The following is a 24647-nucleotide window of genomic DNA, read 5'->3' as shown; positions in this document are numbered from 1 at the left end:
ATAAGACCCAATTTGACTTTTTATTTGGTCCTAATTATAAGACCCAATCCATTTTGTCTCTTATATTTATGCATTTTTTTCCAAGATAATCCTTCTAATAATGATAGTTTTAGCCAATATACTTAATTAGTAAGGATATTTTAGGAATGACAACACTTATTTATTATAAATAACTAACTTACTTACTTCCTTAATCTCCTCAAATAAGTCAATTGGGTCTTATAATTAGGACCGGAGGAGTATTATTTATAAGTTTAGTGTTGTCAAACCTATTCCACTATTATTATCAAACTTAATTTAGGATTTAATAATTTTAAGTATCTTTTTATGAAATTCTAATAAAAAAGGCTTCGTCCGAGGTGACCTTCCGTGCTTCACTTTATTTTATTAGTTTATTTTGAAATCCTTTTTCGCCTCATATATATTGCCTTCCTTACATGTCCAACAGCAGAATGGGATTCGTAGATGGCACTTGCAAATATTTGTATATGTTTTAAAGACAAAGTCTTCAAAAGAAAAGGCAACCATGAATTTTCCAAATTATTTGCAGCTTTTGTTCCCCTTTTTTTGTTTTCTCCCTTTTTAAAAAATAAATAATCTTATTCATGATTCATAAATTCTCATATATTCTCGATAAACAAGCCCTGAAAAGAAAACTCAATGGAATCCATTTAATAATTTAAATATAGCGGAAGAAAATTAAATGGAACATGTAAACCGACATAAAATACTAAGTTTAAATTTCGAATGTTCCTGCCACAGATAATAATGTATATAAATGCTTGACGAAATCAATACTCCTCCGGTCCTAATTATAAGACCCAATTGACTTATTTGAGGAGATTAAGGAAGTAAGTTAAGTTGGTTATTTATAATAAATAAGTGTTGTCATTCCTAAAATATCCTTGCTAATTAAGTATATTGGCTAAAACTATCATTATTAGAAGGATTATCTTGGAAAAAAATATATAAATATAAAAGAGAAAATGGATTGGGTCTTATAATTAGGACCAAATAAAAAATCAAATTGGATCTTATAATAAAAACCGGATGAGTATTAGTTTTGATCAACACCACGGATAATAATGTATATGAATGCTTGACGAAAGCCCATTACAAAAAGCGAAACCAAAATAGTCGTTGGGCTTTAGATGCGCCCTTTAACAATTGTGATTACTCTTAGTCGGCTTATTTATATCGACTTGGAATCAATTCGCTCGAGACTTAATTTCGTTATGACTGCTTAAGCTTGAAAAGAAACACTTGACTTCCACAGTTCAAAGTGTTGGCACATGTATATTATTAAAAAGAAAAAAGGACAATGCACGTGTAAGTCATATGATTTTCTATACATATGTGCGCGCATGTGTATAATCTTCAAGTTGGTATGAATGGCTAAATTTTTAATAACAGTGCAAGGAGCATAGTGCTCTAAGCTAGTTTTGTTTTGTATTCAACCTTTCACATCATAGTGTTCAAAAATGGCCAAAGTAGTTGCTCGGTCAGTCTCCCAACATTTCTTCATCACTATTTATGAGTTCAAATCGAACAGCAATCACTTTTGTAACCTCTGCGATCGAATGCTACAGATTAATGGTGTGTTTGGATAGAAACCAAACCATGGTTTCAGAAGTACTTTTACGGATTACGAAGTAAATATGTGGAGGAGATTATCTCGTTTTGCGGAAAAGTGCTTCTGAAACCACAGTTTTGGGATACCCAAACAGGCCCTAAGTTCTTCCAAAATATCTTCCAGAGTAACAATCTGTCAAATTCACCAAAAATTAGATATGTAAATTCTAAATAAATTTAAACAAGTTAATTAAAAACAAATTCATAATACTGGAAGGAAACTGTCATTAGAAATTGTTCATTAATTGTAATAAAAAATAGGAGAGGTAAAAGCTAGAGATAAATGTGAACAATGTATATCTATGGGCCTTTAGAAACTTAAAAATTTGTACATACGCCCACAGTTACGCCATGTTCATTAAGAACAATAGCCATGTGAACCTTTCGACTTCGAAACTCTCTGAGCAGACTCTGAAGATGCATTGAATCTGCAAAAACAGTAACTGGAGTTTATTCATTCAATACATGAAAATGTTGGACATGTTAACAGCAGTGAGTAACCACAAATAAAATACATGAAAATGATTTTCACATTAAGACTGAGATAGAAATAAATTACCCGGTACAAAATATGCCGGCTTGCGAGCCATATCTCCAACAGTGATACTTTCAAGTAGTTCACCCTTGGAAATCAGACGGAATATAATTATGAGCAGTATAGAATGGGGTATGCAATTAATAAATAATTAGAAACTCACATAATGTATATCAGGATTAAAGTTTTCTAACCTTCTGAAAAGCCAGAAGATCTTTTGCATATGCAATACCTATTATATTAGCTATTCGGTGCTCAAAAACCGGTACCCTAAGGAAAAAAAAAAAATCCAGTTGACATATGTATAATGGGGGAAAAAACTAGAATCATTGTGCAGATTTTTTCTACACCTCGAGTACTGATTAATGACCCACAAGCGATGAAAATCTGTAAGTGTCGCATTGACATCCACTGCAACCACCTTAAGAAGAGGCGTCATAACCTCTCTTACGTGTGTTTCTTTCATTTGCAACACATGTTCTATTATACCCTGCGAAGAATAATTTATTCAAGACATATAATAAAAAGTTTACAAATGGACCGACAATTTCTTTTTGGCTATATGGGCACTTATCATGCTCTGGTTACCTGTTCTTTCACCTTTATTGCCCCACTTGACACTGCACGTCTTATCATCAATTTCAGCTCCTCCTTAGTTACATTTGGTTCACTGATAGATGAAAATAAAGGCAACTATTCAGTGCAAAACCTAAAAGATGTAATAAGAATGTCTCAAAATGACAACTATGTATACAGCGCCTTGAATATGAATTTTACCAACAGAGGTGATACATATGAAAATATTAGATGACTTGACAAAAGGTAAAGGCTGAATATATGCATGCTCTGTGCTTCATGAAAGTATAGTTATACAAAATAAGTTGGTGAAACAAGACTAACTTTTTAAACTAATAAGATTTTTCTTCTGCCTCATGCCATGTGCTGCCAACAGTCTAAACGTATAAATCCTTGTATAATTTATTAACAATAGATACAATATGAAAAGAAAAAGATCACTCTTTAACTAACTTTTCTACATACCTTCTTGCCTTGCAACCGAGCAATTTCAGCATCCCCATTAAAAGGTAATTAACAACTCTTCCTACAGGATACAATACAAGTGAAAGCCATGACACTGGCCTGACCTATAGGCATCAGAACCAATATTTGTTACATAAAGAAGTTAAAGAGGAAACATCATGCAAATATAAATGACAACTTACCACAATTCGAGCCACCTCTATGGCATAATCAACAGCAATGCTTTTTGGAGTGATTTCAGTTAGAAGCAAAGTCAAAACCTTGTAAGTGCATATAGATAACACACATGAATTAGATACATGGTTAAAAGATAATCACTCATATGGTTAAAAGATAATCATTCAAGTAAAGGCAACAAGGCATACTGTCATCACTCCGGTTGCTGCACCAACACCAGCCTCACCAAATATTGTTGTTGCAGCATTTGTGACGAGGACGGTTGCTCCGATATTGACTACACTGAGCACAAGAGAATAGCAAAAAATGAGAATTATATATATATATATATTTAAATTGGAAGAAATGAATGATAAAAGGGAAATACGTTGTGCCGATCAGTATGGTGGTAAGGAAACGAGTGACATCGGCCTGAAGTAATTTGAACACACCATCTTCAGATTCCTTTTCAGCCAATTCACGGACCTTGTACAAAATTTCATGACAATGGTCATACTTCAAGACAAGACTTACAGAGGTAAAACTAATATATACATATGAAGGAGACAAACAATTTGTAATAAATGGGCCTAAGAATAATATGGTTTGGGCCTAACAATTTGTAATTAAATTCTTAAGATACTATAATCGTATATAGATCGGAGGAGTCATTAACCAACTGATATCTAAACACACGGCCGTTCACAGGCAATTTACTTTAAAGGAACAAAATAATCCTCGTGTGCATGTATGTCTAGTTAATTCAATTCCCAATATGCGTACAACTTTAGCAATGCTTCTTTGATCAGCCAGACTAAATTAAGTCTGTCTAAATGACGATGCATTCACAGGAAATCACCGTTACTTTTTAATATTTATATTTTATATATATTTTTGGGAGAAATTATAACAAATGAGCATTCGGAGGGGAAAGAAAAAGATACCTTCCAAGGCCAAAGAGTGGTAATGGAAGTCTCTGCCATGGAAAAAAACGCCGAAAGACCCAAAAGTATTGCCAGTAGCAGCCCCTGGTCCTTAAAGACTTGAAGTACTTGAATCAGTTTAGGCCATGCATTGGTAAGCAACAGTATAATTCGTCCAACAACTCCACGTGCTGCATTTTCGACCAATTCAGCTGCAAAAAATTTCTGACGTCCATACACCAATACCGCACGAACCGTTGCAAATAGAATAATTCCCTTCTCCAGCAGTTCTTGAATGAAATTCAAATTTGCTTTGGACGAAGAACTTCCTCCACGGAAATCATCACGGTTTTGTCCTGAACATCTCACTGGCATTTTATTATCATCTTCCCTGTACTTTGATGCCACAAAGCTTCTGGAGGGAAAACGGAAGTAGGTAATGTTTCCAGTTGAAACATGCATTATCGTCGGCAGATTCTGCTTCCTAAAGCACCTGATGAATGGCTGAGTTCTAAGAATACCAGAGGCCATGAGGAAGACAGTCGAATTATAACGTAAAAACAGAGCTCTAACAGAGAGAGTTCTTAATTCAAAAATGAGGAATGGAGGCAGAGAGGGGTTGAGGTTGTTTGCCAAGCAAGAAATTGATGCTAATGCAGGGAGGCGGTAATGGAAGAGCCAAAAACGACATCGCCTGTCAAGAACGGGGCACGGGGATCGCACTGAAGCGAGAGAGCGCAGAGTAATCATTACGATTTGCAACGCCCAACCGCTTCTATGATTCTCTGCGGCCGAGTACCGCGCAGTCCAATAGGTAACAATGTCGTGACCAGTTTAGTAACGCCACGTGGAGATACTTTGGGGACCATTTGAAGTCTCATGTTCTGATTGGTGCAAGACAAATGCCACTATCATTTGTGGCGTCTTTTCTGTTGTTATATTTTGCTGCTTGTTAAGAGAATTACCAAACGTGGATCATCTCTCCTCACCCCTCGCGCGATGAGCTGGGGCTCGTTTTTCCCCTCAGGACTGTTCAAAGTTCAAAATATAAAGATTTAACTAGAAATATTTATTACAAGAACTAAATTAAAAAATAATTGACAAAATTATAAAGAGCAGTATTTTTTTTTGAAAAAATAGTTTAGGTTCTTCTTTTGTGAGTTCAATGCAATTTTGCTTGAATACAACAATTGTAGATCACTTGCATTTTTATAACTTCTTTTGCACAGAATTTTTTTTGTTTAAACAAAATATAATAAGCTGAAATAAACAATATATATTGTGTCCCTTTGGGGACATCCGATGAAATGGGAACGATACAGAAAATATTAGGAGTTATGTGTTTACTTAAAAATGAATAAATTTTAATTCCAAGAATTCATATATTCAACTAAGACATTCACTCGGGACGCAGAAACATTTTTGAAAGAAACTATTTAGGAACAGATGAAACTTTTTTTACTTCAGGAACAAGTAGAAAAAATTTGATTAAAAATTTCATTTAATAATGAATAATATTTATTAATATTATATTATTATTTATATTCGTCGTATTAGATATATATTAGAATATTAGATATATATACAAATTAGATATTAGTTATAACAGAATATAGTTATATTAGAATAAATTTTAGAATTCTAATATATAAATAGAAATAATATAGAAATAGAAATATATAAATATAGAATATATAAATTATATAAATATAGAATAGAATCTATTTTAATTTATTTATTTTTAATTTGAAAATTTTAATAAATTAATTAAAAATGAAAATTTTAATGCTTCTATTCAATGGACATGGTTATTGGCAAGATATACTAAGTTATCAATATTCTTTTCTATTATTCATAAGAATTATGCTATCAATAGCTAAGAATAAAGAGTAATAAAAAACAAAATGGGATTTATTTGTCAGTAATAAATAAATCTCATTTTACTTCTTTTTTGTTTTCCTTTAGTCCACCATCTCAATTTTTAGTGACTCGGGCTCTTGATTTGTTTATTTGATCAACATAGTCATCTAATGATTGATTAATTAATATTGATGCTTTATTACACTATCTTTTATGACATCACTCATAGACCTTACATACTAGAATTCTATATCATTAATATTCTTTTTCTCTCTTTCTTTCACCCTTTCATTTATCCAAATAAAACAATATATGTTTATCAATTTATTAATAAACTAAGTTAAAAATAAAACAATATAGTTCTTAGATCAAATGTGTGTTATTATTCAAACTTTCTATTATTCCATTGCTCATATATAGAATATAATTATATTCTATAATTATAAAATATTCTTTTATATCGGTCCTGAAAGGAGAAGGAAGGCTAGAATACCAAAAGACATCTATTATTGAGTTCACTTGACCCGAGAGTAGAGTACCCTTTTTGGGAACGTCCGGTGCCAAAGTCATTGAATGGGTAAGTCACCAATCCCTAAAACGAATGATATAATATACTTTATCCGTTTGGGTTATGAGTAGGCATTTTACCAAAGATTTCTATTATATCAATATACCCTTATGTGATTCCTGTTGAAGCATATAGGGGGTGGGTGCAGGGCAGACTATTTCAAAACGCACACCCCCCTTTATTAGATGGGGAAGATCACAAAGATATTTAACTATATTTATTCCGTATTGATTCGAGCAAAGTTTTCTTATACCTTTACTTAATATTATATATTCTATTTTTGTATATTATATTTTTTATTTTATTTTATTAAAATCATATGACCATATTATTTCAATCGTGATTAATAAAATATAAGAATTTATATAATAACTATATAAATTTAACCTCCCTATACAAGGTCAAAAAGAAAACCTCCCTATAATGTAAATTATTTTTGAATTATTTTTCTATTTTTATTTATTTATAATAATATTTATAAAAATTTATAATTAATATTCATTATTTTATTTCATTATTTTTTCAAATTCATACTAGTTAAAATTTCATTATTTTATTCATTTTTTTATAAGTGAATTATTTTTTATTTGTTAATTCTCAATTTCATTTCAATATTAATATTTTAATAAAATAAAAGAAAAAATTTCATTTTCTTTTCTATTTTAATATTGATTATTTATTGAAATTCATGATATTGAAATTCATTATCATTATAATAATAGTAAATAATCTATTTAAAATTAAATAAGAAAAATGAAATTGAAATTTATAAATCTATTAAAATAGTATAAAAAATTTATACTACTATATACATAATATACTACATACATACTAATGTACTAACATACAGACTAATAATAAATAGAATAATATTAATATAATGGTATTAATTTTAATATTAATAAAATATGTTTAATACGATTTATCAATTTATTAATAAAATAAGTTAAAAATAGAACAATATAGTTCTTATATTAAATATATAATTATCAAAAAAATATAGTTCTTAGATCAAATATATATTTATAAAAAATAAATATAGTTCTTAGATCCCTGTTCATTTGATCTCGCCCCTCTGTCTATTGTTTCTTCCGGAATCAATACGCAATAAATGTAGTTATTTTTAACTATAATATATATATATATTTTTAAATTTCAATGGTCCAAATTTTTTTAAAATATATATATTGCATCACTTTGAAATAACTTGAATTATGTTTATTTTATTTTGGATAATACTTACATCAATTTTCTTATATTTATTATATTAAATTCTTCAATCATGATCTTATTTTTAAAATATTAGCATTTAGTAGTATTTAATTATAAATTCACATGAAACAAAAAAAAAAACACATGACTATATATGATTAGAAAACTCAATATAGTAGGTATAAAACAATTGATCCGAGTTTTTTTCTTTCATTCTATAATACTCCTCCGGTCCTTATTATAAGACCCCATTTGACTTTTTATTTGGTCCTAATTATAAGACCCCAATCCATTTTATTTCTTATATTTATACATTTTTTTCAGAGATAATCCTTCTAATAATGATAGTTTTAGCTAATATACTTAATTAGCAAGGATATTTTAGGAATGAAAACACTTATTTATTATAAATAACCAACTTAACTTACTTCCTTAATCTCCTCAAATAAGTCAATTGGGTCTTATAATTAGGACCGGAGGAGTAACAGAATTATACATTTAGACTCTCTTACCAAAAAGAAAATACACATCTATGGAGGCAGGGAAGAGGAGATTATGTTCTGATTGGTGCAAGACAAATCCCCAATAATAGACGTTGGCTTTGGGTTTTTTTTTTGGGGGGGGGGGGCTGTGGGTGGCTGAATTTCATCAATTCGAAAACCTATGGCTATATGAAATTAATAGCAAATTACAGTGAAATCTTCACTTTACAAATGAAGCCAGTTAAATACCTGGAGATGGCAGAGGTAAAATCTCATCGTTTAAAATTGCCTTGGCACCATCCAAATGTGTCCATGTTGGTATTCGGAAGTTCAACGTGGATGAAGTGCCAGTCCCTTGCAAAAGTGACTTTCATTGTAAGGAAACATAAAAGAAATCTCCAGGGTTTTCTACAAAACAAAGGTAACAAATTGGCACCACAACCTCCGTAAATCGATCACATATCATTGGAGGAAGTAATTGTCATTTTGCTAATTTTTTTAACAATTAAAATAAATAAATTTAAGCCCCTGAATTGCCATTGTCAGCTTGAAAGTAGCACACCTCTCACAAATCATACAGCATATTGTTTTTTCATATCTGACGTAGTCATGATGTATTAATCAAATTAGTATCGTAGACAAACTACTAGGAAATAAGATTTTTATGAATAATAAAATTATATCATTATAATAGTTTTTTTAATCTATTATTTCATATAAATAATGTATAAAAATAAATTATAATAAATATATTAAAATTTATCAAAAATAAATCTATATATAGTGCAAAGGCAAGGTACAAATTTTAAAAACTACATATTTAATAAAATTTTATTATTCATAAAATTTTCTTTCAGGTTAATAATATATAAGATATATGATTTTATTCTCTCTCGCTCATATAATTTCAATGTTTTGTTATACATAATATGTTATTTAATCTATATGAGAAATATATATTATGTATTTATGTGTATGTATTTAAAAAATAATTTGGCCTGCTGGTAAAAAAATAATAATAATAATTTGGCCTACCCCACACAACGCCAACAATTAAAAAATAAAACAAGTACCTAAATAGTTTATTTTGTTCATCCTTTTCTCATATGACCAGGTCATTTTCTAGTGGAGAGAAAAATTAAAGATGAATGCAAATGGGGAGAGAATGGGAAAGAAGTATGTGTGACGTGTGAGGAAAACGGAAAGGAGAGAGGGTTGGGTGAGGAGAAGCGGTTCGGACCTCTTCCCCTCCGATCTTCTTTTTTTTTCTAACCATTAGATTGACATATTTTTACAATTTAGATTTTAATTTTTTATAAATTTTTTTATAAAAAATTTAAAAAACATTTAGTGCATTTGCAAACCATTAGAATTAAATTTTAATATAATTTGTAATTTATTATTTATTTTTATAATTTAATATTTTAATAATAGTGTTAAAAAGATTTAAGTCTGAACTATTAAAATATTAATCTAATGGTTAAATAAAAAAGAAAGAGGATGGAAAGAAAAGAGAAGAGGTTCTGCACCAGAAGAGAAGAGAGCGAGGAGCATGGAAAAAAGGAAGAGTGCAGTGGTGAGACCCATGAGGTGTAACTTGTCATTTTTATATTGGTTAGGTCATATGTTACGTGACACTCTTGGTTCACTCAAGAATCTCTCTATAGCAATAGAAATATACATTTAGTTATTTATAATTTATAAATAGTACCTTTTATTTTTTATTTAAAGACCATTTTTGTTTAGGAAGTATTTTTTAAGAAGCAATGTTTATTAGGAAGTTTTTTTTTCTTTACTCAATGTCACTCCCAAAATACTTTCAAAATATTCAAAAATGAGTTGCCCTCCCGGTGATAATACTACCACATGAAATTATGTCGCGTGTTATTTCATAATATAATCATACTTTGATCTCGTAATATATAGAATATATTAAATTCAAATTTCAGATACATCAGATTATGTGAAATAATTTCATACTTTTATTTTACCCCTGCTTCTTAATAACATTGTTTGACCTAATAGTGATAACAATTTTTTAAAAAAATAATAAAAATAAACATTGTAGTTGGGAAAAAAAAAAAGAAGAAGAAGCATGAATGAAAAAACACAGTCTGGGCTTGCTTTAGCGAATTACAAACATTGACGTTCCTCGTCGAAGACCATATTTGAGCAATTTTTTTAACAATTAAAATAAATAAATTTAAGCCCCTGACTTGTCATCGTCAGCTTGAAAGTAGCATACCTCTCACAGATCATACAGCTTTTTTTCATATCTCACGTAGTCATGATAGATTAATCAAATTAGTATCGTAGACAAACTAATAGAAGTAGAAAAAGAAATGACATGCCTCCCGTTCTCATGACTAGGGTTCTAGATCAGTAGAATTATATACAAGGTGCATTACTTTTTTTTTTTTTTAAAAAAAAAAAACTTTGGTTAAGAAGAGGGTACCTCTACAGGAGAAAACGTCAATGTAACTCTAAGGTAAGGATCCCATGAAGTAGCAGGAACTACAGTTTGATTAAGCATGACACCCCTGGATTTCCAATTAAGGGAGCTTGATATGTATTGAATGATGTAAAGTGTAGGGTTCTTTCCTCCTTCTTCAAAGTAAATAGAATCCCCCAGCTTTGAGAATGATTCAATCCCTAAAGATGAGCAACAAAGGAAAAAGATGATTGAATTGAGATATGACATACTGCAATTTGATATAAACTGAATTATATCGTGGGGAAAAAATGCAAACCTGTTCCATAGCAGCACCAGAAAGATTCAAACTTTGTTCCCCAACCGTGCCAAGTTTTAGCCTTGGATACTCCACGACCTTGTGGCAGCATATATATCATTACTCCAGGATCTGTACCTCTTTGAATCCCCAAAACACCATTTGTTAAAGCACGCTCATAATAATCTGCATATGATACCTCCTTGGTCCATCTAAATACGTTCCGTGAAACCTGAGAAAACATAACTTTTCATTGCTGATACAAATGAAATGCTGTAAAGTAACTGATAAGCGATGACAAGGCATGATGCATAGAAGAAAATATAATAGAAAGAAACTAAAATTTAGCTGAAATGGCAATTATTATGTGTGCGTTCTCACATACAAACTTGTACATCATAAATTAATATAAATTTTAATAGCATGTTTTCAAATCCTATGTCACGTAAAAGATACACAATTAAGTTGTGAAAACTTTTCACACATTCATACAACTTCCACTCTGGAAGCATACCATAATGAGATTAAAAAAAGGGATAGATGATTGGTTGTAACCTTCAACATGTTATAAGTTGTGCATGACTCTTCATTTTCGGTTGTTTTCAGGTTCTCTGCCATTCTCTTTGGATCATGCCTATACAAAAGTTAAAATAGATGTGCCTAACAAAATCAGGGACTAACTGCCATAACGAGAAACAAAAAGACAATTTCTACTCAAGGCCCTTGTACATATTAAACGGAAGATTTGATGTTCATAAGAAAAACTGAAACTAATTATCATACTCCTCCGGTCCTAATTATAAGACCCAATTGACTTATTTGAGGAGATTAAGGAAGTAAGTTAAATTGGTTATTTATAATAAATAAGTGTTGTCATTCCTAAAATATCCTTGCTAATTAAGTATATTGGCTAAAACTATCATTATTAGAAGGATTATCTTGGAAAAAAATGCATAAATATAAGAGACAAAATGAATTGAGATCTTATAATTAGGACCAAATAAAAAGTCAAATGGGGTCTTATAATTAGGACCGGAGGAATATCTCATTACCAGAACTCACTGACCGATGTCCCTCCAGTTGCATAACTATGAGACGAGTTAATGATATCCATAAAGAATGTTCCAATTTCCTAGTGCAGCAAAAAGCAAGAACAAATCTAATTAGAAAATTGAAATTTTCACAAAGGGAAACCACCTCCAGCCTTGACGTGTATATTCAATGGAACAAGCACAAAAGATATCTAGCAATGGAAATACCATGAACAGGCATGCATCTGAAGTTTAAACAATGGAGACATGAGACAAAAGCCGAAATGCAATACAGAAAAACAAAGGATAAATATTGAAATTAAAAATTTTAAGTTTGGACCACTGAGTCACTAAAGAAAAAGGAGAGACGAAGGCCAATACCCGTTTGTATTAATTTTATTTCTAGCCTTCAGATTTCAGAGTGAATATGTAAGTCCTTTGCAATCTCTAATGCATACCTAAAGTCAATGGGTTTTGAATATTTATTATCTCCAAGTTAGGCCCCAAAGTCAACACGCTTCTCTCAAAAGGCATTCATTATAATTGTCATCACAAGTAAAATATTTTAATAATAAAATAGATAATTAAATTAATCTATAAATAGATTTATGCCAGAAAACTTAGTTTTCTCATCAACTTCTGGAAATTTAAAACATGCATAAAGTTGTTTACCTTATAGAGCGGATCACCAGCGACTTCATACCGCATTTGAGATCCAATAACAACTGGAATATGTGTATTAGCATGAAAATTTGCAATGTCATTAGCCTACATGGAAAAAAAAGTTCAAATTTCATTACTCTTGTAATTTGCAAGAAAATTTAATACAATTTATAGATTGGAAAACAAATGCTAAAGTTCAAATATGAGTTTTAAAATGTTTCAGTCAACTGGGAGTACAATATTGTTAATGATATCCATTTAGACTTTCACTCAAAGGAAAAAAAATGATACCCTTAGAAGAGACATTTTTCTTTGGGATAAAGGAAGATATAGTGATTGTTTAAATACAGGTAAACTTTAAAGGAAACCTGCATAATGAACAAATATAAACATTACCTGCACAGCAAGCAACCCTAAAAAGCATGGCTTGTCAAAAAGGTGAGCCAACAAGAGATGCTTAGGATCTCCCTGCATAGGAACAAGACATGCAATTTCAGGATTGAATTTAGCAAAAATGATCAGGTCTATGAGTCATAATTATCAAGCTGATACATTGACCAATGCAAAGGAGTCAACACTATCATACAAACAAATGAAGCTACAAGATTAGTTAACTCACTGTTATGCTGTATAATTTGTAAAGGACATCATTCATTCCTCCAGTTTCCTCATTCAGTGATTGATAATGTCTAGTTATACTGTACTTTGTAATCACATTCTGTACACGGCTGTAGAAGTATTCAGTCATCCATGTCACCATTTTCAGAGCATGAGGGTTTCGAGCCATAAATCAAGCATGATTAATATTTTAAAAAGAATCATAATCAGTCCGTTGTCTACTGAAACATTATAGATTCCATGCCACTAACTATGTCACTTTCAGGTATTGGTAAAAAAAAAATGCCATTTTTAGCTGTATAGGCTTGTTTAGGACATCAACTTTATCACAAAAAAGGCGGGGGGGGGGGGGGGGGGGGACTAACAAGTTAGGTTGTCAGAGTAATTTGGAGATATACATGAGTAAAGCACACTCCATTTGAACCCACATTTTAGAAGTTAAAACAGGACGGCAGTATAACTCTTCCATACATAAATCAGTTGCAAGCAATGAGCGATTTTTGAACCTCAATAGATATCAAAGAATTACCTTTAAGGGTGAGACCATCAACCTCAATGAGTCCGAGGAAATGACAAATTTTCTATGTTCCCCTCAAATTGCTTGGCCAGAGCAAATGAGAAAGGGTATTAAAGCATGTTACTCAGAAAATAGCACTTATTTAGGTCCAAAAGAAAGACTTCTTATTCTTCCAGGACCAATAACGAATAGACATCCTGTTCTCAATTAAATCTTGTAGCATGTTGGGACTTGGCCATCTCCTTTAAGACAGCCCCAACAATTGCCGCCTGCTCAAGGCAATCAGCCTTATGCAATGCATCTAAAAGAACAATGCAGGTTTTGCCATTTATGCGACAGCCTTTCATTCGAGTCTCCTCAAAAAGTGCATATGCATCTATTGCTTTATTCGCATTGCTTAAGCCTTCTATCATAGCATTATAACAAGCCGAATCAGGCATGCCACCATTTGCCTTAAATCTCCCAAAGAGATCATTAGCCTCGTAAACATTTCCAGCCTTTGCAAGTCCTGATATCATGTTGGTATACGTGATGGTATTGGGCTTTAACCCCTTTTTCTGCATCTCCTGCCAAAATACAAAGGCCTTGTTAAATTTTCTAACCTTGCAAAGACCATTTATCATAATGCTGTAGGTTACTACATCTGGATGACATTTCATGTCCTTAATGGATTGAAAGCAGACAAGAGCTTCATCAATTTCCTCAGCTTTCACCAATGCATCAAGTAAGCAATTCCATGTGAATATAGTAGGGGTCAGACCTCTCTGCATTAACTCCTCCATAATTAAATATGCTTCATCAATCCTTCCCACCTTCCCAAACCCATCAATCAGGCTACTATAGATGACTACGTTAACATCTATACCTTTTGATTTTGCTTCTTCAAACAACATGTATGCTTCATCAAGCCTATCTATCTTAGCAAGTCCATCGATCACAGAACCATAAGTCACAACAGTAGGTTGGAAACCCTTTGTCTTCATTTCCTCAAGCAGTTCATAAGCTTTATTTACCTTTCCAGCCTTGCAGAATCCATCAATAACAGCATTGTAAGCACGGGTATCCAAATGCAATCCTTGCTCCTTCATCTCATAAAATAATTTATAAGTTTCTTTTGCAAAACCTGCTTTAACAAGACCATGAATTAAAATTGAATAGCTCCTAACATCAGGAGTTAACCCTTGAGTTTTTATTTCTTCAAATAAAGCCCTCCCTTTCTCAATTTCACCAGATTTGAAAACACAATCCATATAAGTATTTAGGAGCACAAGATCCGGAGAACAGCCACTATGGAGCATCTCTTTGTAAATTTTGTGTGCATCCTCTTTCCTATTACACTGGAAGAAATTCTTGATAAGAGAAGTATATACAACAACATTTGGAATCTGACCAGAGTCTAACATCTGTTCATACAGCTTGTAGGCATCACCCACCCTGCCATGTCTGCCCAAGCCATCAATAAGAGAACAAAATGTTCCAGCATCAGGTGTGCAAGCTTTATGGTCCAATTGTAAGAATATGGAACAAGCTTCATCAAGTCTTTGAGCCTTGCACAGTCGATCAATCATTATGTTTATAGTTATGATATTAGGGAACAAGCCAGCTCTTTCCATCACATCCTGAACAACCATAACAGAATCAACTTTTCCTGCTCTGCAAAGCATGTCAACTAAAATATTGTAGGTTGTAAGATTGGGAGGTGCATCCTTTTTCATTTCTTCATAGACACTCAATGCTTCCTCTATTTTACCCTTTTTCCCTAGGCAAGTAAGAATGCAATTGTATGCAATTACACTAGGAATACATCCCTTTCTCTTTTGCCTCTCAAGTAAACTGTATGCTTCATCAAACTTTCCAACCGAACCATAACCCATTATCATGGTATTATAAGCATATACACAAGGTACACTCCTGTTGAGATCCATTTGTTCAAACAGCTCAACAGCTTCCTCCAACCTCCCAGCCTTGCAAAGAACCCCTATCATGCTAGTGTATGTCACATCATCAGGCATTAACCCATGTGCTTTCATTTCATGGAAGAATTTCCAGGCCATGTCCACCTTACCAACTTTGCCAAAACAATCTATACATACATTATAGAGAACTACATCAGCATTGATTGAATTACTCTTCATCTCATCCAAGAAGGAAAGTGCAGCATCAACAAGGCCCTCCTTGGCAAATTCACGGACAAGGGTAGTGAACAAATGAACACTTATTTCATAACCTAGTTCTTGCATTTGGCGAAGAAGTCTGAGCATAAGATCAGATTCATTAGCACGAGATGCTGAGAGGGCACCAATCAACGTTGTGTAAGCTGAAAAAGCAGGGCGAAATTTGAATTTCCTCATTGTTTCAACAATGCCAACAGCTTCTCTCAACTTCCGTGATTTGACAGAGGAGGCAACTAGTTCGACGCAGGTATCAATAGATGGTCCAAATCCAGCAATACTCATCTCTTCAAGAATCTGTTCCAAGAAGTCGAAGTTTTTGCTCCTAGCCATGACCCTGAGAAGTGAATTGTATGATTCAGGATGATGTGCTTGTTCAGTTTTTCCCTCCACCCACCTAAAATAGTGTAATGCCTTCTTGACATCATCTAACCTCCTTAATACTCCAACAACTATTTCTGGTTGAGGCTTTTCAACAAGCATGGACAGTGCATTCTCAGTCGCTGGTCCCCAGGGATCAGTCCCCAAAACCCGGCATACATCGTCCACCACTTGGCTGTGGCAAAGCGAATTTCCAGAATGATATTGATTTCTCCCCTCCACAGAGGGAACAACCTTTTCGTATGGATCGGAAGAAGAAGGCCCATTTGATGAAGATGAGAACTTTTTCCATAAAGGATCGATTTGCCGGCACTTCAGAACATACCGGAAGTATGATACTGCGACAATGACAATAACAACAACAAAACTAAAACTTAAAGTGCAAGAGAGGAAAAAAACTGAATTTAAAACAAATGAGTTTGATATTGATCCATTGAATAAGGCATTTGGTAACGACAATAATTAATAATTCAAACGAACATTACCTTGATACTTCAAGTGAATCTTCATGTATGCAGACCCAAGGCAAGATGCTGATGTGTACTCCTTGGGCAGCTTATTGCACTTTGCGTCAATTCATAGAAGAATTAACCACCCAGTATAAACTATCCAATCCATGACAAGATCAACAGAAGCAGGGTCATTCAGGCTTAACTTGACCAAAGAAGAAATAGGGTTTCGTTATGTTAAATATATATATACACACATATTCAAACAGAAGGGAAGAGACAATGGAACACTCTATGAGGAGCTTTATAAATCTCGACCATTCGGAGTTTCAACTCCAGTTATTCCGCAGGAAAAGTAAAGAGGTAACAACGGCAACGATTGAAGAGCTAGAGGGCCAGGGTATTGGGATAAAGGATTTCTGATTGGGTTCAGGGGATGGAGATAATTCATTCGCTGATAAAGAGCTTCTTGTGTTAGCAATCAGCAAGTGTTCGACGCAGCCGAAGTGCTGAACTGCGCAGAATAGGTTTTCCTGGTCAAAATACCCATTGATAAACCAAAAGGCGAAAAAAATTAAAGAAAAAAGGGTCTGTTTATTTCTTCTTCTTCTTCTTTTTCAGAGAATAATTTTATAAAATTGCTTTTCAGAAAAATCTAAAAAAACAAAAAAAGATCTGATTGTTTTTTAAAAAAAACATAAAAACTAGTTTGAAACAATTATTTTTATTTGATTTACCTTTTTTGCGACAATTTGAAAAACTATTTGTATGAATGATGTATCAATACTGTGTATAGAGTGATTAAAATCTGCAGAATATCAATATTTTCTGTGTCTAAAAATTTATCATATAAAAAATAATCAAATTAGAGCAGAAAATGAGGGTGACATTTTTGGCAAATTTATATATAGCTACCTCCATCCTAATTTTTGTATGATGACAATTTTGGACTCATTAATTCTTTGAGGAACAAACTCTTGAAGACAAGCTTTTCTCCTCCCTCCTTTATTACCACTCTCACACGGTTGATGGCTTAGTGCGTATTTGATACATCATGTTTAGCAAAAACTACTTCTGCTTTTCTTTCCTTCTTTTTTTTAATATATATACGCACCACCAAATATGTCTTTTTTTTGTGTTCTTTTTTTTTTTTTTTACGACAGTCCATTTTTGCGATTAAATATGTCCCTATTTTATGTATAAATCAATCTTACAAAATTGCTACCTCCGGTCTCTTTAACATGAGACCTCGTTTGACTTTTATTTTGATCTTAAATATAAAATACTAATTTATTTTATCTCTTATATTTATATATTTTTTCCAAATTAATCCTTCTAATAATAGTAGTTGTAGCCAATACACTTAATTAGTAAAGATAGTTTAGGAAAGATAACATATATTTATTACAAATAACTAACTTAACTTATTTCCTTAATCTCCTCAAATTAGTCAACTAGCTCTTATAATTAGGACCGGGTATAGCATTAGGTAATTTAGTCTCGTTCCCATTATTCTGCTTCTTCTTTTTTTCCCCCGGAAAATTCCTACTGTGGGGAAAAAAAACAAATACTTCGAGGCCTAAACATTGGCTACAATCTGTGTCCGAAAACAAATTTAATATAAATTTAAGATAAAAAAATTGAAATTGTAATTAAAAAAAAAAGCACGAAAGGCCCCTTGAGTAATAGGGTGCGATATGAAAAGCCAAGTTAAATTTTACAAGCTAATAAATTGCAAAAAATGTGAAACAATGCATTAACATTCAAACCAATCCTTCACAACCACCAAACTCATTATTATTCTCAAAACAAACATGTTGGTTATTAGCTTCCACTGCGGAACTCGGATGGAGACATAATTCATCATATATGAGACTAAAGACATGTCTCATCATCATATAAAGTGGTCATTTAATAAAACGTACAAGACTAATTAACTATAATAACGTTTGGGGATTAAAATCAGGTGATTTTTCCTTCTCATGGTGGTGCCTAAAGTTTCAGTCATATCTAGGGTTTCTGGAATAGTCCCAGAAGGAAGCTCCCAGTCAAAACGACAAAGCAAGTGAGCAAGAACTATCTCCACACTGGCCACACCAAATAACATCCCAGGACATATCCTCTTCCCAGAACCAAATGGTAAGTACTCAAAGTTGAAACCTTTGTAATCTATAGCAAGGTTCAAGAATCTATCCGGCAAAAACTCTTCTGCTAAGCTCCAATAATCAGGGTCTCTCCCAATGGCCCAAACGTTCACAAGAACTTGTGTTCCAACGGGTATTGTGTACCCATTGATCTCACAAGTCTGTGTGCACTCTCTTGGGATCAGAAATGGAGCTGGAGGATGCAGTCTCAGAGTTTCCTTGATCACTGCTTTAAGATACCTTAGATTCTCAAGAGTTGTCTCGTCGATACATCCTTTGTTGTCGGAAACTACTTGTCTGATTTCTGCTTGTGTCTTCTTCATCAATCCAGGGTTTCTCAGTAGTTCAGCCATTGCCCATTCTATTATCGTGGATGAGGTCTCAGTCCCTCCCAGAATCATGTCCTGTTTATATAGACATCATCATGAAACAGATAACGATCCATGTGTGTTCATATAGAAATGGCGAAACAAGAAGCAGAAAGTAATAATAGTACTAAGTAATTACCAACATGACGGCTTTGACGTTGTCTGATGTAAGACTACCATCTTCCTTAGCGTTCAACAGAGCAGAAAGAAGACAATCTGCTTCACCTCCGACAACCTTAGATGATGTTGCTCCAACTCCACTTGTTATCTTCTCAAGAACTGTATCAGCCATGCGATGCATCGTCTCCCACTTGCGCTTCATTCCTGAGATCACAGCGAGCCAATTCTGCGAAGGGAATATGTCGCAAATGCTTCTGCTTTCTGATGACTTCAACATTATCTCAGAGATGAAGAAAAGCTCGTCTCGTGATTTGTAGTTCTCCCCAAAAGCTGCCTTTGAAGTGATATCAAAGATGGTGGTGTAGATTTTCTCACTGAGATTCACCAGTGATGAAGATCTTGCTTGTTCTGATAATTGTGTCACCAGACTTGACACTTCTTTCTCTCTTAGTGGTTGGAATGATCTTACTCGCTTGGCATTTACCTGTTGCAGGGGAAGCATAAATTTACTATTCACTGTATCATATCATAAAAATTACTCCCTCCTATTCTCAATATGTCTCATATATTTAATAAATTTATCTATTTGTCATAATTTAAGAAGTATACTATGTATCTCACTTTCCTAATATAATCAAATTAGCAAAGTAACAAGAACCAAACTCGATGAATCGCATAAGATAACGATTCAAAGATTAGTAGTTCAACTCAAAGTCAACATAATTACGAAAAGAGTAATATTTAAATAGAAAAAGTAACAACTCATAAGTAAATATAATATTCATATATAACTAATACATAATCCAACCAAAAAAAAAGGCAATAATGCATAAATATGATGGATTACTAATTTTTTTCTATTATTATTACCCAAAAGAAAATCCAAATACTCATCCACGCACGCACTTATCATGCACTATACCATCTCCAGAGTCAGGCAAAAAAAAGAAAATACCATCTCTAGAGAGCAAATTTTTCTGAGAAGCTTCCAGTGGTCTCCGACAGGAGAGAAAGTGATGTTGGTGGAGCCATAGAGCACAACATCGGCGGCGGGAAGATGAGGCCTCTGAGCAAATATCACATCATGAGTTCTCAGCACCTCTTTCGCCGCTTCCGCCGACGACACCACAACCGTCGGCGTTTCCCCCAGCTGAAGCCACATCACCGCCCCGTATTTCCTCGACAGCTCTCTGAACCGATGGTGCGGCAGAGCGCCGGCCAGATGGTGGACACTCCCAATCACAGGAAGCCTCCATGGCCCAGGCGGAAGCTTCTGCGAACATGATCTCCAGGTGGCTTTCAGTACTATCTTGAGAAAAAGCAGTGATATTGCCGTAATTAGGAAGACGGCGGCGACGTTGACTGAACTGAAGAACGAGTCCAGATCCATCGGCATAAACTGAGAAGAAAGTGATGCTAGTGTACAGATTATATGCTCTTTTTGGGCAAGTTCCAGTGATCTATATGTATATAATGTAAGAAATTCCCGCTTTGTATACCCTATATATATGTATATATATTCATAATGTAATCATATTTCATGGTTCGTGTTTCCCGCGGGCTCATTATTTAATCAACATATATACTCCTCCGGTCCTTATTATAAGACCCAATTTGACTTTTTATTTGGTCCTAATTATAAGACCCAATCCATTTTCTCTCTTATATTTATGCATTTTTTTCCAAGATAATCCTTCTAATAATGATAGTTTTAGCCAATATACTTAATTAGCAAGGATATTTTAGGAATAACAATACTTATTTATTATAAATAACCAACTTAACTTACTTCCTTAATCTCCTCAAATAATTCAATTGGGTCTTATAATTAGGACCGGAGGAGTATATATATATATAAAATGTTCTAGGGATAATTAATCTCCAGCTCCTTATAGTTTCATCTGATTTTTAATTAGGTCCTTATAAATTTTTTTCTTTTTATCAGGTTCTTTTAATTTCACATGTTTTCACTTAGGTCCCTCTATTTTTTTTTATTAGGTCCTTATAGTTTCACTTATTTTTTAATTAGGTCCTTTGCCATTTTTAAAAAATTATTTATTAACTTTATTCTTTAAATTTAATTTCATTTTAAACTAATATTATATAATTAGACAAAATAATTAATATAATCATTTAGTAATTAATAATTAATCAGAATAATTAATTATACTTAACTATAAATTATTTATAATTATATTCTAATTTTAGAAAATTTTATAATTATAAAAAACAGAATTGAAAAATAAATAATACATTTGTTTAACTAAAAATTTAAAAAAATATTAACATAAGATTTTTATAATAATTTATTATTTTTAGAATATTATTATTTATAGAATAAAGAATAAAAACTACAAGACCTAATTAAAAATAAAGTAAAATAATAAAGACCAGATAACAAGAAAAAAATTATAAGGACCTGATTAAAAACATATGAAAGTACAAGAAGTTGATAAAAAGAAAAAAATTATAGGGACCTGATTAAAAACCAATTAAGACTATAGTTTAAAATGAAATTAATTTTAAAGAATAAAATTAATAAATAATTTTTTAAAAACAACAAAGGACCTGGTTAAAAAGTAAATGAAACTACAAGGACCTGATAAAAAGAGAAAAAAATAGAGGGACCTAAGTAAAAACACGTGAAAGTAAAAGAACCTAATAAAAAGAAAAAATTTTATAAGGACCTAATTAAAAATCAGATGAAACTATAAGGACCCGGAGATTAATTATTCCAATGTTCTACGATAGTTACAAACTGGCAATAGGAAAAGAGACATGATCAAATGTGGGATCAAAACGAGGGACCACCAACCATTGCTCTGTTTTTTCTGTTTCTGCAAAAACAGAGCAGAAGTTATGGTCTCTTTGATACGGTGAAAATCTTGCAATGAAAAGGAAAAGGTTTGATTTTTAGAATAGTTATTGTAAAGTGCCAAAAAATAATTTAATTATTAAAAATCTCAATGACAATTGAGTAATTATTTTTTACTACCCCCAGTCCTAATTATAAAAACCAGTTGACTAATTTGAAAAGATTAAATAAAGAAGTTAAGTTAGTTATTTGTAATAAATATGTATTTTTTTTTAAAATATCCTTGTTAATTAAGTATATTGATCAGAACTACAATTGTTAGAAAGACTATTTTGAAAAAAAATACATAAATATGATAAATAAAGTGGATTAGAATATTATATTTAGGATTAAAATAAAAATAAAATAAGATATTATATTAAAGATGGAATGTAGTATATTGAAACTCACCATTGTATGCTCCTTTTTTGTCAACTGTTAACGAACATTTGGCTGCAACATTTTTCTGCAACTCAATTTGCAGCAGCAGCAGCAGATTTTCTAGTGCGTAAGAAAACTCACCAATTTTGGTGGGAATCAATTTTCAATCATCCTCAGAAATGACAAATACCGAATTGTGCTTAAAATTTCCATGTTTGTCATAATATTATTATATTCATAGCTCACGACCTCACGTGTCGCCCGCGTTCTCATTATTTTTTATTTTTTTAACGCCAAGGACTTGTTCGATTGTCGGTAGGATTACGTTCTTAATTTCTTATGTTTCGGAACACAATGACCCCAACTAGAAATTTGAACTGGGAAAAAGGTCACATATTCCCATGCATACTCTGACGCCAAGTAATAATGTCAACTGCACTTAAATTACAAGCCAAAGGGGAACAAGTTACTTATAAGCCGTTTGGAATCACTGAGAGTATACTACGTGCTATTTACTATGTCCGGTCTTTAATATAAAATCTTGTTTAATTTTTATTTTAGTCTTAAATATAATACCCTAATCTACTTTGTCTCTCATATTTATATATTTTTTTCCAAGATAGTCCTTCTAATAATTGTAGTTCTAGCCAATATAGTTGATTAGTAAGGATATTTTAGGAAAGACAATACTTATTTATTACAAATAACTAACTTAACTTCTTTCCTTAATCTCCTCAAATTAGTCAACTGGGTCTTATAATTAGGACCGGAGGTAGTATGATATAAAGCCTAACTAATTAATTAATCTGACTTGTAAACTATTACCTCCTGTCCTAATTATAAGAGCCAGTTGACTAATTTGAGGAGATTAAGGAAGTAATTTGAGTTAGTTATTTGTCATAAATAGGTATTGTCTTTCCTAAAAATATATTTACTAATCAAGTGTATTGACTAAAACTTTTATTATTAGAAGGGCTACTTTGGAAAAAAAATGTATAAATATTAGAGACAAAGTGGATTGGAGTCTTATATTTAGGATCAAAATAAAAATCAAATAGGGTCTTATATTAAGGACTGGAGGTAGTAATATATAATATAGTGATATATATAAGTATTTTGGATAAATCATATATTATAAGCTATAATTAAATAATTTATTTAGTTTTTTTAATCTTTTTAAATTAGTTAATTAAGTCTTATATTAAATAGAAATGATATTGACGAGGGTGGCTACTCATAATACTGATCGTAGTTGTTGATGCAATAGAGGGAATTTGTAGAATAGGGTTCAAAAATACATGTGCGCCCACACTGCGATAATAAATTCAGAATACGCGCACGTATAGACTAGCGATGGATCAAGACACGATGGATACCGATCCCGATCATGTATATCCGTGCGTGTATGTCTCTTCTCAATCTCATGAGGACTCTGCTTAGTTTGCTTTTATATATTTTGTCTTTGGTTTTCCACTTTTGTTACTACTACTCCATATCTTTAATATAAAATTTCGTTTGATTTTTATTTTGATCTAAAATATAAGACCCAAATCTATTTTGTCTCTAATATTTGTGTTTTTTTTTCAAAGTAGTCTTTTTAACAATAATAGTTTTAACCAATGTATTTGATTAACAAAGATATTTTAGAAAAGGCAACATCTATTTATTACAAATAACTAACTTAACGTCTTTCCTTAATCTCTTAAAATTAATTAATTAGCTCTTATAATTAGGACCAAATAGTATTATATTATTGTTCTCTCTGCCAATTACTAGAATAACCTGACCGCGAAAAAAAATCTAATTGAGTAA

The 24647-nt window shown here is 32.2% G+C and overlaps 5 protein-coding genes across 5 annotated transcripts; all 5 read right to left on the bottom strand.

The window, feature by feature from the left end:
• Positions 1 to 1719: 1719 nt before the first annotated feature.
• LOC114751490 (putative DUF21 domain-containing protein At3g13070, chloroplastic) lies at positions 1720 to 5037 on the bottom strand (the record flags this gene model as incomplete). The annotated part of the gene is made up of 11 exons (XM_028940162.1): positions 4309 to 5037; positions 3753 to 3850; positions 3574 to 3667; positions 3391 to 3468; positions 3209 to 3312; positions 2756 to 2837; positions 2518 to 2657; positions 2362 to 2437; positions 2192 to 2255; positions 1969 to 2060; positions 1720 to 1765 (listed from the first exon to the last, which is right to left on the bottom strand). Coding segments are annotated over exons 1-11 (1603 nt in total), but the record flags the coding sequence as incomplete, so codon positions are not given.
• A 3613-nt stretch (positions 5038 to 8650) lies between these two features.
• LOC114751489 (uncharacterized) lies at positions 8651 to 13619 on the bottom strand. The gene is made up of 8 exons (XM_028940161.1): positions 13452 to 13619; positions 13229 to 13300; positions 12842 to 12937; positions 12191 to 12270; positions 11694 to 11772; positions 11160 to 11370; positions 10865 to 11061; positions 8651 to 8764 (listed from the first exon to the last, which is right to left on the bottom strand). Exons 1-8 carry the CDS (start codon positions 13617 to 13619, stop codon positions 8651 to 8653), a joined length of 1017 nt encoding a protein of 338 aa, XP_028795994.1.
• A 187-nt stretch (positions 13620 to 13806) lies between these two features.
• Positions 13807 to 17449, bottom strand: LOC114751491 (pentatricopeptide repeat-containing protein At3g06920-like). The gene is made up of 2 exons (XM_028940163.1): positions 17005 to 17449; positions 13807 to 16857 (listed from the first exon to the last, which is right to left on the bottom strand). Exons 1-2 carry the CDS (start codon positions 17027 to 17029, stop codon positions 14171 to 14173), a joined length of 2712 nt encoding a protein of 903 aa, XP_028795996.1. The 5' UTR covers positions 17030 to 17449; the 3' UTR covers positions 13807 to 14170.
• Positions 17450 to 18901: 1452 nt separating this feature from the next.
• Positions 18902 to 19513, bottom strand: LOC114751487 (cytochrome P450 71D10-like). Its single transcript, XM_028940160.1, has one exon. It carries the CDS (start codon positions 19511 to 19513, stop codon positions 18902 to 18904), a length of 612 nt encoding a protein of 203 aa, XP_028795993.1.
• A 94-nt stretch (positions 19514 to 19607) lies between these two features.
• On the bottom strand, positions 19608 to 20990 carry LOC114751486 (cytochrome P450 71D11-like). The gene is made up of 2 exons (XM_028940159.1): positions 20556 to 20990; positions 19608 to 20084 (listed from the first exon to the last, which is right to left on the bottom strand). The coding sequence occupies exons 1-2, from the start codon at positions 20988 to 20990 to the stop codon at positions 19608 to 19610; spliced, it is 912 nt and encodes a 303-aa protein (XP_028795992.1).
• Positions 20991 to 24647: the final 3657 nt, after the last annotated feature.

Source organism: Neltuma alba, unplaced genomic scaffold (genome assembly GCF_004799145.2).
Source record: "Neltuma alba isolate B1F8T4 unplaced genomic scaffold, ASM479914v2 tig00006946_pilon, whole genome shotgun sequence".
Classification (NCBI taxonomy): Eukaryota; Viridiplantae; Streptophyta; class Magnoliopsida; order Fabales; family Fabaceae; genus Neltuma; species Neltuma alba.
Note: the sequence above shows the minus strand (reverse complement) of the source record. Positions and strands in the feature narration are given on the sequence as shown.